The sequence below is a fragment of the Rhopalosiphum padi genome, chromosome 3 (genome assembly GCF_020882245.1).
Source record: "Rhopalosiphum padi isolate XX-2018 chromosome 3, ASM2088224v1, whole genome shotgun sequence".
Classification (NCBI taxonomy): domain Eukaryota; kingdom Metazoa; phylum Arthropoda; class Insecta; order Hemiptera; family Aphididae; genus Rhopalosiphum; species Rhopalosiphum padi.
This window is the reverse complement of record NC_083599.1, coordinates 69,644,241-69,664,249: the sequence shown is the minus strand read 5'-3', so window position 1 is coordinate 69,664,249 and position 20,009 is coordinate 69,644,241. Positions and strand designations below refer to the sequence as shown.

General features: G+C 26.5%; 3 protein-coding genes and 1 pseudogene across 3 annotated transcripts; 3 read left to right on the top strand and 1 right to left on the bottom strand.

Moving 5' to 3' along the window:
* The first annotated feature begins 1,674 nt into the window (after nt 1-1,674).
* LOC132925538 (zinc finger MYM-type protein 1-like) lies at nt 1,675-2,779 on the top strand. Its single transcript, XM_060989927.1, is given in 5 exon segments — nt 1,675-1,752; nt 1,840-2,038; nt 2,126-2,456; nt 2,524-2,684; nt 2,686-2,779. Coding segments are annotated over 4 exon segments (771 nt in total). The 5' UTR covers nt 1,675-1,752; nt 1,840-1,853.
* Nucleotides 2,780-3,046: 267 nt separating this feature from the next.
* Nucleotides 3,047-3,916, top strand: LOC132928073 (52 kDa repressor of the inhibitor of the protein kinase-like). The gene is made up of 3 exons (XM_060992640.1): nt 3,047-3,098; nt 3,208-3,486; nt 3,570-3,916. Exons 1-3 carry the CDS (start codon nt 3,047-3,049, stop codon nt 3,914-3,916), a joined length of 678 nt encoding a protein of 225 aa, XP_060848623.1.
* Nucleotides 3,917-4,621: 705 nt separating this feature from the next.
* On the top strand, nt 4,622-10,535 carry LOC132925536 (uncharacterized; annotated as a pseudogene).
* On the bottom strand, nt 10,493-13,312 carry LOC132927725 (uncharacterized). Its single transcript, XM_060992309.1, has 6 exons — nt 12,645-13,312; nt 11,788-12,161; nt 11,502-11,708; nt 11,059-11,439; nt 10,837-10,969; nt 10,493-10,688 (listed from the first exon to the last, which is right to left on the bottom strand). Exons 1-6 carry the CDS (start codon nt 12,828-12,830, stop codon nt 10,515-10,517), a joined length of 1,455 nt encoding a protein of 484 aa, XP_060848292.1. The 5' UTR covers nt 12,831-13,312; the 3' UTR covers nt 10,493-10,514.
* Between the last annotated feature and the right edge of the window lie 6,697 nt (nt 13,313-20,009).

Genomic DNA, 20,009 nt, shown 5'->3' with positions numbered 1-20,009 from the left:
CAATGCATAGAAGGCAATGAATATACCTATTATCATAGGCGCAATTAGGGGGGGCTGGAGGGGCTAAGCCCCCTCAAAAACATTCAAAGCCCCCCCAAAACCATACAGAACTTTAAATTATTATATTGATAAATAAAAACATTATGTGATTAGTACTGAAAAAATGAATAAAATAAATTTTTGTTATTTTTTTTTTTAGTAACAATATTGTAATCATGGTCTTAAATAATAAGTCTATTATTTCTATAGTCTAGACCGTACTTATTATAGCGCACCGCAGTATATCATTATCAATAAACAAAGTATTATCCCCGACTTTATTTATAGCTTCCATTCTCGGTCGTTTTGCGAGTGGCCACAATTGACAAATGACAATTTATTAAGATAAGGTATAGCTGTTATACAGTCACGTCATATTATTATGTAGGTTTATAAATAGCTCATTTACAGAAAGTACAAAAACTGTATTGACGCTATTTAGCATTCGAGCATACCAAACGACCAAACCGTCCTTAGCAGACAAGCATTACAATGCGTCAATACACCACCATATTTGTTATTGTTATATTTATTTCTTAGACTGCAATACTGCATTGACCATTCAATTACGATTGCATTCCTAATACAAACATTACAAACGTACTCTCATTATTCGTTCATTCCGTTCATTCGTGCATCATGCTTTGTGATTATATTTCGGCATTTGCTATTTTGTGAACAAAAAGTTATTACTTATCATAATTACCTAATTTTCTTTTTCTTCTTTTTAAAAATAATTTTAAAAAAGCTAGTAAACTAAAAATGTTTTCGATATTTAATTTAAAAAAAAAAAAAACAGATTGTATAATTAACAATGAAGGAAAAAATAACTCTAGTCATTCAGAAACAACTATTTCAACTTCTGATAATGATGTTTCTATGTCTCCTGATGTGAATAATTGTTTAGTTGAATATAAGACAAGTCAATCGACATTATTAAGTCCTAAAGAAGGAAATAAGTTGGATATTGTCAATCTAGGTAATTTAGATTCTGGCCCTGTGCAACCTATTTTAAAGTTAAGTTATAATAATTTTATAATTTTAAGAGTACTAGCTTTTTAGCTCCAATCAGAATTTAAAATAATATTTTTCCTTCTTCAATATTTAATAACAAAAGTAAAATAATAAATTTATTGCATATAGGTTTATCCTAAAACAGCATTTGGATCACAAAATAGATCTTTTTGTTCCAAATATTTCAAGGAGTATAACTGGCTTGAATATAGCATAGAGAAAGATGCTGTTTTTTGCTTTCCTTGCAGAATGTTTTCAACAAGTTCTGGTCATGTAAAAAATGTTTTCGTAACAACAGGTTTTAATAATTGGAAAAAGACAAGCTTAACCACTTTAAATACACTTATTTACATTAATAGATCATAATTGTTTAATATTATCTTTAAAATGTATTATATAATAATATGTACCTATTTCTACTATTATAGTTGAGTGGAAATAGACATGCAAAAACAGGAAAAACAAAATTAAAATTGCATGAAATTTCTGACCACCACATGACTGCTAATTTAAGATGGTCAGCTTATAAAAACTCGGTGAAAAATGGTGATGTTATTGCAAAGATGTCTACTGCTCTTCAAAAAGAAATACAAATAAATAGAACGTACATTAAATGTTTAATTGATATTGTTTTATATCTTGGCAGACAAGGAATAGCGTTTAGAGGACACCGTGAAGATGAGACATCAGTTAATAAGGGTACTTATTATATTATTTAAAATGTACCTTAAAATTATTTAATTGAATTTCATTGTTAAAATTTGTTTGTTTTTTTTTTTGTTCTAGGTAATTTTAAAGAAATGTGTGAATTTTTATCAAAACATAATCCAGACTTTTGCAATGTATATAAAAATACCTTATTGAACCATACAAGTTGGAGTATACAAAATGAACTGATAGAGACGTGTGCTGCAAATGTTAAATCTACCATTATACAAAAAATTATAGATTGTGGAATGTTCAGTATCTCGTGTGATGAGGCTAGGTAAATAATAAATACAATCTTGGAAGTAAAAATTGATATTTTAATAATATGTTTTTATATATTTAATAAGTTTTCTACACTTACTAGGTCTCACAAACAAGAGCAATTAAGTATTTGTGTAAGATATCCCCACGGAATGGACATCTATGAACGATTTTTAGGATTTGTTGACGTATCAGAAAAGCAAACTGCAGATGCTTTGGTTTTAAAATTGGTTGAATTTTTAAATGCATCTAAATTAGATAAAATTCCCATCATAGGACAGGCATATGATGGAGCAAATGTCATGTCAGGTCACATAGGAGGTGTTCAAGCAAAATTGAAAATAGTTCACCCTCCAGCTAAATGTGCAGTATATGTACATTGTATGGCACATAAGATTAATTTAGTAGTTATTGATATGTGCAAGCACTTAAAGGTAAAATTCATAATTAATATTTATTATACCTATTATTCTGATTTGTATTTATATATATTTTTTTAAGGATGCTAGAAACTTATTTAACGCTTTGGAGGCACTCTATGTTCATTTCTCTCATCCAACAAAAAACGGGAAACTTACTGATTTACAATTTAAATTGAATATGAAAAAGACAACACTTTCTCAGTTAAGTGACATTCGTTGGATTTGCCGCTTTAAAAGCTGTGATAAAAAATTTTAATGCCATAGCTAAAGTTTTAAATGATGAAATTGATGATCAACAAAGTAAATGTGTTGCCCAAGCAATTAGTATATTATGAAAAATATTAAATAACCATTGGTTTCATATGATGCAACTGATTTTATTGTGCTTTTTATTTTAGGTATTGTTTCTACAATATCAAATTTTAAATTTGTAGCTTATTTATTCATTCTTCATGATATTCTAAAAGTTGTTAATATATTAAGTATTCAACTTCAGTCAAAATCAGCAACACTTGGAAATTCTGCAAATTTGATAAAAGGAGTAATTGATACATTAAAAAGTTATCGTTCTTCTATTCACTACAGTGAACTGTGGGAAAAAAATGGTTGTATTTTCAAAAGAAAATGGAATTGAAATTAATGTTCCCTTTCAAGGTACTTAGTGTAAATTTTTATCCACTGATAGTACATTATATTATACTGTTAATTAATTAAATATTTAAAATTCAATATGATAATATTTTTTTTTTAATATTGAACTTAGATGGCTCTAAAAGGCAGAGAAGGGAATCCACTAATCTAAAAAATTATGTGGTTATGTCATCAACTTCAGCTGAAAATAATCATCAAAGTGATAATACAAGTACCACTACATTAGAACCAAAAGAATATTGGAAGATACATGCTTTTTATCCAGTAATAGATACAATAATATGTCAAATGAAAGAAAGATTTTCTGAAGAGAGCATTCAAATTGCGACTTTTATAGATAACTTGTTAAAATTAGACTTTGAGGGATCATCATTACTTATAAATCAATATAAGGGTTTTTTTTTTTATATATATGATTTATGTTTTTCAAGTACTTATTTCATTTAAAAATTGTATATTTGTATTTTACTTTACAGAATTTGTTTGAAGTCATCCCTCATGATTTGAAATGTGAGATGACTGTATTGAAAAATATGATAAAAGGAGTTCCTAGCTATTTAACCATCAAAGAAAAAATATCTAAAGATACGTTTCCAAATCTTTTTAAAATGATTCAATTGGCTATCACTCTTCCGGTCAGTTCGGCTACTTGCGAACGGTCATTTTCTGCAATGAGAAGAATTAATAATTATCTCAGGTCTACTATGTCACAGGAATGGTTTTCGAAATTGGCAATACTTAATATTGAGAGAGATATTATTGTTGACACCAAAATTATTTTAAATACATTTGCTAATAAAAATAGAAAAATTAGAATATAAAATGTAAAAAAACTATATTAAATCTGTTACCTATACTTAAAAGTGAATTATTGTTTTATTTTTTAAATTTTACTTGCCTTCCAATAAGCACATTATTTTCTATAGAGGGTAAAGGGTGGAAAAAAAGCTTCTGAGAGGCAGATTGAAAAATTTATGTGAGGGGCTGAAGCCCCCCCAATTTTTTTACTCTAATTGCGCCTATGCCTATTATATAAGATATAACAAGTACCTTTGCCCTTTATTATTAAACATCGATACCTAAAAAATATAATATTTTAATTTATTACATAGGAAATATTTTCAATATATTCTCTATTATTTAATTACTTAAGTCCATTGATTTGTTTATTCCTTTTTTTATGTCATATAATGCTTATCTGTAATAATGCAACCATCCGCAGTATTCTAAATTCTAATTCGAATTATATTTCTAATTCTAATTCTAATTTCACATTTATTATGATTACGTAGGTTGGTAGGTAGGTATGTCGGTAGGTAAAAACTTTTAATATTCTTAACCAATATATAAATATTGCATAACACTACTACACTACTCAGGTAATATATTAACCAATGACCATTATAATGTACAGACATTATACACATGTATAATATACACAATGTATATACAAATATATATATATATATATATATATTAGCATACAATATGTGACAAGTAATTTGTTTTGCGAAAGTTTCATTTCATATATTTACTATTTAGATATGAATGAATTCACCAAAAATTGGGTAAATGACGTGGGGCTTAAACATTTAGTCAATAAGTTTGAAGGTATTTTGACTTTTAAATTAAAACACAAATAGTGATACTCAGCATTATTTTTGGTTTATTTTAATACCATATGAGTAATGATTTAGTAATGTAATATAGAATATTAATATTATTTTCTATAAATAGTCATAAGAATAAAACCAATTTAACTTTAATGTGAATAAAATATTTTAATACACTTTTTTCAAACGAGTTTTATTAACTTACTAATTAGTATTGAGGACGTTTTTCTGTTTTATCTGTCTTAAACACACGTAACAGTAAATCTACACATCGGACTCTTACTACAGTTTATTCAGTTATTATTAGCAAATTTATATTTATCGAATTTGTTGATGTGAATATAAACTGTACACAAGCAAAAAGTTTTATTTTGTATGTTTATTTGAAACAATTTATAAGTATTTTAAAATTAAATTAATTCAGGTACTTAAGAAACATTATAAATTAATAATATGAAAAAAAAACTCTTAGCTCAAGCAGAGTTTATATTTTCCTTTAAAAGTTTAGTAATATGTCAGTTTTCTCTAAAATTAACCATTAACAATCTGTAGTTACAAATTACAATCCGGTGCGTGTAGATTTGGTATTACACGCGGATACGTCCTATTAAAATAAATATTTCATGTAGTTGTAGCTATTATTAAACAATATTAATTTTCAGTAGAAGAAATTAATGAAAATAATTTGTTGTTGTTGACGGAATCAATGCTAGTTAATTTAATTCCAAAAATGGGTCAAAGAGCTTCGATAATAAATTTAAAAAATCAAAAGAAGTAAATATTCCTATATTATATGCAATGCATATTTTTATAAACTCAATATAATTCATAAATAAGTATTCTTCGCTCTTAATTTTTTATTTACTTGTAAGACTATCCAATTTGAAAACAAAACGCATTTAACAATTAAATCATTTTTGAACATGGATATTGTTATAAAAGAAAAAGGCAACTAGTAAAAAAGTGATGAAATGTAATTTTCCTAAGTTGGAATAGGCATAGGCGCAAATAGTGTTTGAAATTTGGGTAGCTCAGGTCTATAAGTACTGGATACTTTTATGATGCTTTTAAATTATCACAAAACCCCTAGAAAAATCTTTAGTTTCTTTTTTGAGGGCTATAGCAATTCTAGTGGTGACTAAGCCAGAGGGAGGCCCATCCATATTTGGTATATCAAAATGTCAAGTTGAATATTTATATTTATTATTATAATTAAGTATAAATTATTCATTAAAGATTTAATATACACACCAGATCCTTTGAAGACAATTGTAATAGACAATACTACAAACAAATTGGGTACTTATTATAGTAATCATATCAATTCCAACCAATCATTTATTTAAATAATTAAATATTGAACTATTTTATTATTATTTATACAAAAATAATAAAATAATATAACAATAAATATATGTGTAATCTAATATATCTAGTACCTACCTATATATATTTTGTACCTAATTTTAATAGATATATCAAAACCAATCAAAACTTTTAAAAACATTTTTGATATGTCAGATACTGAAAGTTCTGCAGATAGTGAGCAACCCATTGGTGGAAATTCTAGTAATAGTAGGAAATGTTAAAATATTTTTTATACTAATTAATACAAAATTTAAGTTATAGATAATTTCATTAAAACAATATTGGAACAATACCAAGATGATCTCTTTATACTTCAACATTATGTTTCAAATGGATATTTAAATTCTAAAATGAGAAATAGACTGTGGAAAAATAATTAAACATGAAGTATTCAAATCTGAAGGGACAAATAAAATTGACACGCTACGGTTTTCAAAAATTTCCAAAGGTTCATATTTTATCTTTAAATTGTTTTAGAGTGTGATACCTATTATTTATATATATTTAATTTGTATTAGACGGAAATATTTTAAATAAAGATTATTAATTATGTTATTATAAATAATACCCACTACATATTTTAACTTTTTAATTATTGTTTAAGTAAATGAGACCTTAATTTTTGTTTTAATTTTTAATATAATATCAACTAAATATTTGCAACATCATTATTCTGACAAATCAATAATATTTATTTTATTAATATTTAAAAATGTATCTATTTATTAATGTATCAGTTTTTAGAATAAAGTATCATAATTGATATGTTAAAAAATTTGTTGACATAACATTAAATTTATAACATGCTATTTTACTTAAACATTAAGTGCATAATAATATTACCATTTTTTTTTTATTTATGAAGTTTTTTAAAAATAACTATTAGTAAGTATTAACACTGAAATATCCATATTGTAGGCATAGAAGAATTATTCCCTTCAGAAACTCAACATGTTTATTTCATTCCTTATTACAAAGTTGGGAATAAAGTTAGCCCTAATAGAGGGAAACTTTATGATAAGTATTGCAATATCAAAAAAGAAATAAAAAAACTCAGTACACAAAATATTAATAAACCTTATGATAAACAAAATTAAGTTTTCTCAAATGAAGGTTATAAATGTATAATAATATAATTACTTTTTTTTTATACTAATTATAAATTAAAATGTACCCTTCATCAAATAACTTTTTTGTTTAATTTAAATAACAACTAATTAGGTAGCCTACCTATTTTTTAACTAATTTAATTAACTAACTTATTATATATGCATTTTATTTAAATAGTTGTTTAATTTATAGATTATCATAAACCCAGGCTATTATATACTACTATATTATATTGTTAACAATAAAGTACTGTAAATTTCACTCTGTCCCTATGTATTTATGTATTGATTAGTATGATGTGTCTATTGGCAACTCACATAGTGTGCAGTTCGCTTTAATTAATTTTAATAAAAGTTCTTTTTCTCTTATATCAAACAGATATTTTAGATTCACTTTCTTGGTTAAAGCACAATATTGAGCCGGAATTAACATTATATCAGCTATGGTAAGAAACTGTTCATTATCGTTTAAGTAAACATAATATTAATAATAATGATAGTCTTAAATATCCTGCATTAAAAAAACCAACAGGTAACATATTTGTAAGTTAAATTATACAAATTATAAACAGTTTTCCTTTTATTACCTATATAACTTTGTATGCACCTTTTATAACATATATTTATTTATAACACCTACAAGTACTAATTTATTTAATATTATGGTATATTTAATTTTAACAAATTCACATAAATTCAAAATGTTTAATGCTTGAAAGATATTATTTTTAATTATTCTATTTTAAAAATGATTAGGTATTGTATATACAAATGTGCTTATTAAAGAGAAATATTTAGTCCTATTTTAGATTAATATGGATTTTGATCATTTATTTCCTAACAAATCAATATGCTTTATCCAAAAATTTGACATTTTTAAAGAAATGTTGAAAATATATTTAAAAAAAAGAGAAATTAATTTGAATTTGAATAAACAGAACTTAGTTACAAAAATCTTAACACTTGATTATTTATTAGGCATGTTGTTATTATATTTGCATAATACTAGTAATTATAGAATCATGTTATCTACTATAACTCTATAATTCATAATAATAATTATTTTAGGAGATGATGACTTAGCTGTAATTCGATTATTACCTTACCTGTTCAAGCCAGTAAATAGTTAAGTCCCCAAAAAGACAACAACTGATGGGAATGTTTCAAAATATTCAATGAGAAAACCATCAAAACTGGAACAAGCTAGTGCTGTTATAGTAAACATTACTGTAAGTTTAAAATAATTTATTGTTTTACTTTAAATTTTGGTCTTAATGGTTTAAGGGCAGATTATTTCATAATTTTTAGCACACCAAACCAAAATAACATTTTGTAGTTTGACCACAGAAAAGATTAGGTACCCATATGGCTATACATAATAGCTATGTATACTATATACATTTAGATTTGGTCTATTATTTTTTGGTTTATCATTAATATATTTTTATAATACCAACAAGGTCATATGGCAAAATATCACATGCTGACATACAGTCATAGTATCACACAGATATAACAATAACACTACCTATATAGGTAGTATAGAAATATGTGTAGTGTACCTATTGTGTATAGTCATGTGTTCAGTGTTCATCATTTTTAGTAGTACCTAGGTATATATTATTTATATGAAATTATAAAAACTTGATTTGTATATTCTAAATGATTATAGCATATTATATAGCTTTACCTACCTAATATAACATTTAAGGTAGGTACCTAACTTTAATCTATAATTTATTGTTTATTACACATAGAATGTGAATGATCTCAAGACCACTTATGAACGCAAAATCGACAGTGCATTTAATTGTGATCTAACGGTTCAACCATATGTTGCCATTGTGGGGAATCAAGAATCAAATTCAAATGATACAATTGGCTACTATACAGTAATAAATTATATTTATTATAAACTTAAAACAGTTGAAACCTCCATTAAAGTATTGGACATATATGTTTCAAATCATTTCATGCATTAAATTTGCATTATCCCCAAGAAGCTGAACAAATTTGGTGGTTTATACACGATTATTTTTTTTTAAATAACTGAAAAAAAAAAGTTTATAGGCGTACAGAGTTTGATAAAAGATTTGGAATCAATATAGGTAATTACATAATTGCAAGGCTGGGCAAGTTAACGATTTTTTTTAACTCGTTAAGTTAAGTTAATATAAGAAAAAATAAGTTAAGTTAAGTTAAAAGTTAACTACAGTATTTTTTATAACTTCGTTAAGTTAATAATTAATGAATAAAAAAAATTAACTAAGTTAATATTAACTTAATTAAAAATTTAATTATTTTTGAATCTATAAGAAAAATAGGTGAAATGAATGACAAATTTGGAATTTGGGTCAAGTTTAGATTTCTGGGCTCACGTGGACAACCATGTGGTATGCTTAGCAATATTTACTGAGGATTAGTTAAAAATTTTAACTCTTGCATTAACCAGAACATTACTTTTTACTTTTTAATATTATAAATACTTATTATATTTTAACAACAATGTCATTTCAAAATTGTTGTCACAAATTGAACCTCTTCTTTTATCAAAAAGTTGACCCCCGGCACTAAACAGCCGTTCTACAGGTGCCGATGATGGTATTGCAGTGTTATACTTAATGTAGAGCTTTTTCAGTTGAATTGGTAAATCAATTGGACACTTTATACTAGAGTTAGAAATGTAGTCAGAAATCAAATTACATATATCAGAATTATTAACAACAACTTCATTATAGGAAAAAGTAAAAAAATTATCTTCTTCATCACTAATATCAGTGTTATGGGCTGAAGGCTCAGTCGAAGATTGAGATAAAGTTTGAGAAGAAGTAATATTGGGTTCTTCAATAAATTCAGAACTCACAAAATCAATAATATCATTTTTAGTTTCAATTCTATCTTCTGGGCTTACCCAAGCCAATTTAAATTTTGGGACTAATGCTGAAGAAACTTTAAGAGATTTAGACTGCATGTAACTATTGAATCTGAAATCAAATTTTAATTTAATGTAACATTAATATTTTGCTGATGATACTAATGTGGTAATGCTAAACAGCTTATAATTAAAACAAAAAAATTGCATTATATTAAATTATATGTACATTAATATCTTATTTTTTTTTAAACTCAATACATAATATTCAAAATAATACTAAATTACTAATTCAAAATCAACTAGAACTAGATAAATAGTGAAAAAAATATATAAAAGTGAATAACAAGTATTAAGATACCTCATCCATCCTCAAATGTAAAATATTCTATTAAACTTAAAACTAAAATTCACTATAATTTAGCCATAATATATAATAATATTTAATACATTTATTTTACCTTTTTTTTAATCCATTTTTGAGAGCAATAACTAATGGTCTACAGTAATTTAAATTGTTTAATTCATTCAATTCTTTTGTTACAGCTGTTATAGTTGGTAAAAGATATCCAATACACACATGCTTTTCCCCTTGTAACACATCTAATGCTATTGAAATAGGTTTCATTACCTAAAAAATAATGAACAGCACTAATATTAATATTTATAGATAAAAATTCAAAAACATATCTACAATTAATGATTTTGGTATAGGTATCTAGAATCTTGATAATAATCAATCATTGAACTAATAGTAAATAAATTATAAATTATAATACCTTGCAATACTCAATTAAAAATGACACGTCTCTTTGAACTGCAAAAGGTGGTAGTTGAACTACTTCGAATACTTTATCCATTTTTGTTATATTGCCCACAATACATTTAATTGCATCGTAAAATGAATTCCATCTAAAAATTTAATTTAAAATAAATTGTTTCAATATAAAACACAGCTATATTTTTTAAATTATTAATTTATGAATAATAGTTTAATTTGCCTTGTGGCATTTGGTGTTATGAGATATCGTCCAAGAATTTCTTTGATTTTATCAGCACACTGTGAGGACTGATTTTGTTTATTGAAAATTGCTTGACATTTACTAAATGCACGTCGACTGTTAACTTTATAAGTACCATCTTTTTCAGCTTCTTGGATATCTATTGTAGCTATTAAATTTAATGTATGTGCTGCACCACATCTTTGGTGTTTTGGTAATTTTATTTCTGATGATTCATCAAAATCATCACCATTATCGAGAATATCAGTTATGTTTATAGTTCTCAGTACTTCATCATTTTCGGTTTCTTCAATAACTGTATTCCTTCCAGTACTACAAGCACTCAACCCACTTCTATCACTTTCATTAGTGTTATATATTCTAAAATTATTTAAACGTTTATTTAAATCAAAACATATACATCTAGAATGGATACTACTTACTTGAATGCCTTTACAAAATTTGCTGCATTGTCTGTTACAAGCAGTGTGGTTTTACTTTGTAAGTCAAATTCAGTGAGTACTTTATCAATAAGTTCTGCAATTGCATCATACGTATGTCTTCCCAACATCCGCCTGCAAGCAAGTGCTTTTGAGTTACGCTCTAGTGTAGTAGGATTAAGCCAATGAACAGTGAATCCCATAAAAGACCTGAAATAAAATAAAATTAAATACAATTTCTATTTTAACTGGTGTAATTTACTAATGTATTTTAGGTAATAGGTATTACCTGTGAAAAATGCTCCAACAATCAGCAGTAATGCAAACACAATCTATTTTGGACAGTTCAGTTTTTAATTCTTGAATCATACCATCATATAAACAATTTATATCTCTCATTAAATTTCTTCTACACATTGGTACTTTATTAGAAGTTAATTTACAGTAGTTGATGAACGCAGGATGTTCAATCATAGAAAACGGTGATACAGTGTTTATAATAAGCCTTAAATTTTCACGGTCAAATTCTTTTTGGGTAAGTTTTTTAGAAATTTGGCCAACTTCAGATAACTTTAATTGTTTATATGGTTGCACAGAAATATTGTTATTTAACCTCCTTTTACTATTTTCATTAAATTCATTTAATTCATTTGGATGTACATGCTAAAAAACAAATGAATTCAACATAAAATTAATAGCAAATGTATTATATTTACCTCATGGATAATACATATATTTAATTGAATAAATATTAAATTATAAGGTAAATAATAAATATGTAACCTATACCAAATTATCAACTCGTATGTAATAACATATTAATATCAACGTTTTTAAAAATTATAATGTTCTACTAATATTATTAAATTTGTTGATTTAATTTTTATTAGGTGTTAGCTGAAAATTAAAATAATGAAATATACATCTATTTTATATTACTATACAAATTGTAGATACTATTTACTTTTAAACGTATGTGTGGTATGTTGTATGTATGTATAATGTATATATAAATTTAGATTATTAAATAATTAAGTATAGTTACAAAAAGTTAAGAATAAATGAATAACTAAAAAAATAATAATTATACCTACCTATTAACTAATATTACGATACCACTTTAAACATTAAACTATTTAAACTTACCTTAATGTGAGTTTTAAGATTTGAATTGGATGTTTTCGAAGTTGACAATAATTTAGTTTTTGGAAGACAAAGAATGCACTTGAACACATAATTTCCACTTTGATTCAAAATATCCGCAGGTAACTGTTCAAAATATTTATTTAAATGTGGCCATTTTGACCCTAGGTCTCTTGACTCGGTCATCATTAATTAATATTAAATTTAAATGATGATAATGAAAAGAAAAAACAGTAAAAATACCACGGTTGCGCAGTGAAATTACTGAATTACAACAAATAATAATAAATAACTGTGTTAACACTTAACCGAACTGCAGTACCTACTGCACTCACACTTTAGTAATGAAACAATGGCTAATGGGGAATGAGCAGTATGAAATATGAATGAGAGGTATAGCAGTCATCAAAATAAGTAATAACATCACCGTGGAGTTTAAATATACTATAAACCCTGGAGTATAAATACTTTGAATCGGAGCGTTAACAAATATTTTGTGAAATTATTTTTTCACCATGAGTTATTTTAATAATTTCAGGTAATAAGTAATATTGTAATAACGTATTTCTCGGGATGTGTGGCGTATGAGTTAATGTCATTAGGTTGATTTATGCCTTGGTTTACAAAAAAACTAATTGAGTACACGAATGTCGCGACCCGTATCGTGTATACAATTATATTATTATTTGTTAATTAAACAATTTCGGATTTCCCATTTATTTTCTATTACATCTAATATTTCTGAAGTCAACAAAGTTATAAATGAATGGGTTGTATCAAATTTAAAATTTAACTTAATTTTAAGAAATCTGTGTATAATTAACTTGAAGTTAACACGTTAAGTATGTAAAAAAATTAACGTATTAAGTTAAAATTTAGTTTCAAAAAAAAAGTAACGAGTTATTTAACTTAGTTAATATTAACTTAACGTTTTAACTTAATTTTAATTTTTAACTCGTTAATGCCCAGCCTTGCATAATTGTAATTACTAATAATTAGTATAATGTAATAAATTTATACCTAAATTTAAAAAATGTCTATTGTAATACGAGATATTAATATCTATAAAATAGATACCTAGGTAGGTAGGTTTTTTTCATAAGTAATCATCAATGCAGTTTCGTATAACACTTTTGTCTGTAATTATTAATGTGTGTGATGAAAATAATGATAAATCAATTAATAAATTCATATTCATTGCTCCACTGAAAAATAAAAAATATATTATTATAGATAATATTTATTTTTATTTATACAAAATGTATTATAATATAGTGTAACTGTATTATGCTCACATATTATCATTATAATAATAAACAAGAACATAATTATAGGGCACAATAAGAATATTTAATATCAATGAAAGAAGAAAAAGTTTATTGGGTCAATCTAGCAGTTTAGATCTAGCAATATAGTTCTAAACTTTGTTTTTCAGGAGGTTCAAATAGACAATTTACAATACGCATATTGTAAATAGGGTAAGATAACAAGGTTAATATTACAATTAATATAATTGTATGCATAATCAGTAAGATGATTAGACTAAACATAAAATATACAATATAATATAATTAATACAAATATAAGGATGAGATGACCAAATAGGGGTCAGTGGTGGTGATCGTATGACTCGATTACCATTGGACGTGTTTAATAAAGTATTTTATGATATTTTTGGTTGTTCATTTATTTTGTACGTTCGAGTGATCGGCGTATACGACATTACTATATAATTTAAGTGTACACGCACTCATACACACACCACCAACACACTAGCACTTACGGAATTTATTCGACAACCGTGTCGGATCACCACCTGTTGTGTGCTATATTTATATATATAATATATACACATAAATACACAGGTCGGTCGGTGTGTACTGTGTAGTCGAAGTATTTGCAGTGACCGGGCGGCGTATTTCCCGATCCTATCACGATTCAATGCAGTGGACGAAGCTTGTTTAAATTTACAAAATTTACGCGTACTCAGTGAACCCGCACTGAATCAACATGGGGTTTGTAATGAGTGAAGAATTTTAGAATTGTATACATATGTATTATATTGGAACTAAATATAATATAAAATAATAATAATAATAATTAAAATAAACAAATATATTTAAGAGTACCTCCTCATAATCTTTCTATTCGTATAATTATATCTCATTTTGGTTAAATATTAACGAAATAGGTAATAACAATTATATATTATAAATTATACGCCACGCAGTGATTTGATTTTAAGTTAAAATAGACAATAATATTATGCAAGCCCTCGTCCACTTCTCATATTAGTTACGAGCAAGGGCGTCCATTAGGAAGTGCAAGGGGGTGCATGTCACCTCCCTAAAATATAAAAATTATTGTTATTTTTTTAGTTATGAATAATAAATTAATTTTTCTAATTATAATATTACGAAAATTATGCGGCCCGCGATCAAATCAAATTTGAAATTTGGCATGTATAGTTTCTATTTTAATAAAATTATAACGGCTAAGTCATCGTTATCGGAAATATGCTATAAGATAAATTAAATTACCTACCTAGAGATAAATGTTGGCTGTTGCCTGTTAGTTCGTAATCGATTTTGGAACGATCATAATACTCGTTTATGTATTAAAGCTTCAATTTCATACATTTTCTTCGTAATATTTGTATAATATGTCGGTGAGTAAAAAACGTAAAATCTCGGATGAAAGTCGCGTTTTTCAAGAAAAATGGTCCAATAACTATTTTTTTTATTCAAGTTAAAGAAAAGGCAATATGTTTTATTTGTCAAAAATCGATTGCAGTGACGAAAGAGTAGGTACAATTTATAACGACATTATGGTACCAAACATGCAGCAAAATATGATATGATACAAGGACAACATCGAATTGACAAACTTGCATTGTTAATGAAAAATATACAAGGTCAATCTTCAAGTTTAAAAAATGTTATAAAGACTTAGAAGCCAGTGTTAAAGCTAGTTATATAATAGCACAAAATATTGCCGCTAAATCGAAGCCATTCACTGATGATGAATTTATGAAAGAGTGCGTGGAGGCGACCTCTGAAATTGTATGTCCAGTACAAAAATGTCAAAAACAACTTTTTTCCAAATTGAGTTTATCAGGTGTAACTGTAGCAAGGCGTATAGAATAACTAGGAACTGATATTAAGAGTACACTAAAAGGACGAATTTCTAAATTTATTTTTTATTCACAGGAGAGACATATCCTAATCTTCGAAACAACGCATTAAGAATGATGTCTCTTTTTGGCAGTACTTACACTTGTGAACATATTTTTTCATGAATGAAAATTGTCAAATCGAAAACTAGAGCTCGGTTAACTGACATTCACTTGGAAAATTCACTCAGAATTGCATCGTCTCATATCCAACCAAATATAGACAAATTATTCAGTGAAAAACATGACAGTTATCACACTTAAAATAAAATAAAAAATTTGTAATAAAAAAAAATATTTATCCATATATGTTTTAATAATAATAATAATAATTTGTAATTTAAAATGTAATCATAAACATTGTAATAATAAAACTGCATTTTTGTTTAAAATACATGTTTTTACTACGAATGCGGTCCACAATATTATTAAAAAAATAATACGTGGCCCGCTGCATAAAAAGGCTGAAGACCCCTGATCTATAGGTACACAATGTCACGATCGTTAAAACAATATTACACACAGTGAATTCGTAGTATAATTTATTAAGTGTTATTTTTTTCTAAAAGATTAAACAAAAATGTGATACAATTATACGAATAGTACGAATGGAAAGACTATGAGGTACTCTTAAATACATTTGATTAATTCATTCGAAAAAAAACAAATTCATTAGCACTTAAGTAGTTATTTTAATTTAAATCAAAAATGGATAAACATTGCCGTGTATTGTATATGGCCGCCGCCGCAGCGAATGAATCCATGACGTCGCGCGTAATGTCAAAAATCACTGTACCTAACTAGTGAACGAATAGTCAAAAACAAATTTTAGTTGTATAATTCTTTAATAGTTAGACTCTATTCTATTTATTGTGGTAATTAAATAATTATTGATTTTTTTTAGTTGGATGGTCCTTTAATGAATTTAAAAAAAACCAACGATGAGGACAATGCCATTATTATCTACGGTTGGTATTACTACACGAGCATTCTATATAGAAACGTCTTAAAAGGATACTGGGTAGGTATATATCACGACGCACCTTAATATTATTACTGCTGACAGTTTACTTATATTTTATATAAAATATAAAACACATCTGTATAATACCTACGACGTAGTAAGACAGCTGCACTTCAGAGACTAGTATAGTTAACAATGCACGTTCACTGCAAAAATGTTTGAAACTCTTGTCATTTTACTCGATTTGAATTCTTTTATTCTTACCCTGCCAACGATAAGTAAAATAAATTGGATTCCAAAATATCGTAATCATCTTTATGGCAGGTGATGCTTTTTACGAATTGGTAACCCGGCAGGTGGTTTCGATATAATAGTATTTGGAAATAAAAATATCGTAATCATCTTCATGGCAGGTGATGCTTTTTACGAATTGGTAACCCGACAGGTGGTTTAGATATAATAGTATTTGGAAATAAAAATATATACCTATATCGAGGTTGGTCGTCGCCGCTCGCTAACAATAGTAAGTATCCTATGTAGTGACGATCAGAATTCACATTTTTTTTCAAGGGTTTACTAAATATTTTACTGAAATTGTAAATATAATATTATTATATATAAGGTATTAAGGCAGGTGAGCATGTATAAAAATTAAACACATACTATATCATTATACCAGGGACATACATTTTGATTTTTAAGACAACGTTTAATGTATTACTAGTTGAATTACTCATCGCTTTAAAAAAATAAGACTGTTGAATAACTAAATATATATGAAGTTTAGTTATTATTGTTATAGAATTTTTTTATAAACTTTTTTAAACGTTTTATTAACGACGTTCATTAATAATTTCAAGGACCCAGCAAAACTCCGTTTATTTTTTATATAGGTACAAAATAACTGGTTATAACGGCATTGGACGAAACGACAATATCGGCTAATACGACTTAAAAATCGGGCCACAACACACATTTTAATCGTATATAACGACTGTATATTATTATTTGCACTAATGATCGTCTAATATTATCGGTGTAATTACCTACATAGATATTAGATAAAGTACCTGTTTGGGCAGCAGGTTCGAAATCGAATGATTAATACTAGAGAGCCTAGATAATAAGAGAGTGGTCAACCAGCTGAACGTTTTCTATTGGTTGGCTGTTATCACTGATCAAGGGCACCATTTTTCGTCCAAAATGTTCAAATCGAGTACCTACTACCTATAGAAGTATAGACGTATATTGTATAGGAAACTGCTGTGAAATATTATTAGTTTATTGATTTATTAATTTTCTTAAAGTATACGTATTATCATTGAATCGCGTCATCATGCCGGGTTGTTGTGCTTATGGTTATCATAACCGGAGTGAAAATGGATTTAAAATGAATATTTTCCCTAGAAATAAAGAGCGTTGTGCGTTATGGGCTGTTAGAGTCAAGAGGGATAATTTGACTCCAATAGATAATTCATACCTTTGTGAAGTAAATAATGAATTCTCCATAGTCTAGATAATAACTAATAAGGTTAGGTTAACTATTAAATAGGTTTTTTAGTTAATAATATTCAGCTAGGTACCATACCTACATGATATTTAAAGTTAATAAGTTTTAAATTTAAAGTACCTAATAAAGATGAGATTAATTTTGTTGGGTATAGATACTATACGTTTAATAATAATATAAATTACACAATTACACAATATAATAGGTACTAATGCACAACACAGTTAATTTCATTTCGGTTTTTTATTTTGTTATAATATATTACATAGTATTCATGTTACATCTTTACATGATATAGTTATTGATACTTATCAAGCATATTTTACAATTTCATAGCACTGTGTAAATTTACATAATTCACTATTATCTTTAGTACCTACATAAAATTTAATAAGTCTTAAGCTACTTATTCTAACTAAAAAGTTATTTACTGAATATTTTAATGAAAAAAAGGGTGAGCATTTTAAAATATAAACTAGATCACCCTGGACAGTTTTGTTGTACCTGATATTCATTATATTTTCATTTTCATATACCTTTATTTTAAATAGGTAGCTGGGTTTATTTTTAGAACTTGCCACTTGTCTTTGAATTTATCCAATACCGTAAATTTCCAAATACACAAATGTAGACTATTAGTGATATTAGTAGTGATACTACTGGTAAATCTGAGTAATCATTGTTAAACCATAACACAAGTGAATTAAAATATTTCTTAAATTTTATTTGTGAGTATAATAGTGCTTTTAAAATGATATTTGTTGGTGCCACAGAGATTGTGAATAATAATAATATGCCAACTTTTAAAATAAGAGGACAACTGTATCATAGGATAGTATCTTTGATATCAAAACCAAATGAATAAGCCAAATTTTTACAAATTCATTTTATTTGATATGAAGAACAACAGCGCAGTTAGGTTAGAGAGTGGGTCAGCTAGTATCATATAAAAAGAACAAATTAAAACATAACAGTCTGTCTTAATGTTTTTACTTAATTTTATTAATCAACATTAAAATAACATACTTTTAACAAGTCTTTTTGTTAACAATGAATAATACATAATTAGTCTTTAATCTCAAAAACAATAACAATTCAAATTATAAGGTAAAAAAAAGTAAAATACAGAATGAACAACACATCTTGTTTTTTAAAAATAAAATAACATATATTTAACAAGTCATTTTGTTAACAATGAATAATACATAATTTTTAATCTCAAAAACAATAACAATTTAAATTATAAAAGGTAAAAAAGTAATCAAAATAGATAATGAATAATATATCATTTTTTTTTCCAAAACGGCAACTATTCTTGCTAGAAGACCAAGAGCCTCTATTTTTGTTCTATATTTTCTACATGTCTCTTTTCTCTACTTTCCTCTGATATTTTTCTGTTTTCTTCAATAGCAAATATAACCTTATCCACAGAAGGCGTTTGATTTAATTTTTTCCTTGGTTGGTCATAAGTATTGGAATTAACAGTAAGAACGGAAGAGTATTCTGGTTCAGAATTAACTCTTTTTCCAGAGGATGATGCAGTGGCAACTGGTGATATATAAGGCTTGGAACCAATCAAACTATCCAATAAATCGAAATAAGCCCATGTTCGAGTTCCATTCCCAGACTTACCATTGTGGTCCTTCATAGATTTGTAAGTTCTTTTTAAACAACCAAATTTTGACTGACATTGTGGACCAGTAACATGATGGTTTTTTTTCA

Bases quoted from the DNA above. Each gene is read 5' to 3' on its own strand.
- LOC132928073 (XM_060992640.1), top strand. From the start codon at position 3,047: ATGGTTGTATTTTCAAAAGAAAATGGAATTGAAATTAATGTTCCCTTT. The intron at 3,099-3,207 runs GTACTTAGTGTA...TATTGAACTTAG, and splicing joins AATTAATGTTCCCTTTCAAG to ATGGCTCTAAAAGGCAGAGA. The intron at 3,487-3,569 runs AGGGTTTTTTTT...ATTTTACTTTAC, and splicing joins ATTACTTATAAATCAATATA to AGAATTTGTTTGAAGTCATC.
- LOC132927725 (XM_060992309.1), bottom strand. From the start codon at position 12,830: ATGATGACCGAGTCAAGAGACCTAGGGTCAAAATGGCCACATTTAAAT. The intron at 11,709-11,787 runs GTAATACCTATT...ATTTTATTTCAG, and splicing joins TGTTGGAGCATTTTTCACAG to GTCTTTTATGGGATTCACTG. The intron at 10,970-11,058 runs GCAAATTAAACT...TTAAATTTTTAG, and splicing joins ATAACACCAAATGCCACAAG to ATGGAATTCATTTTACGATG.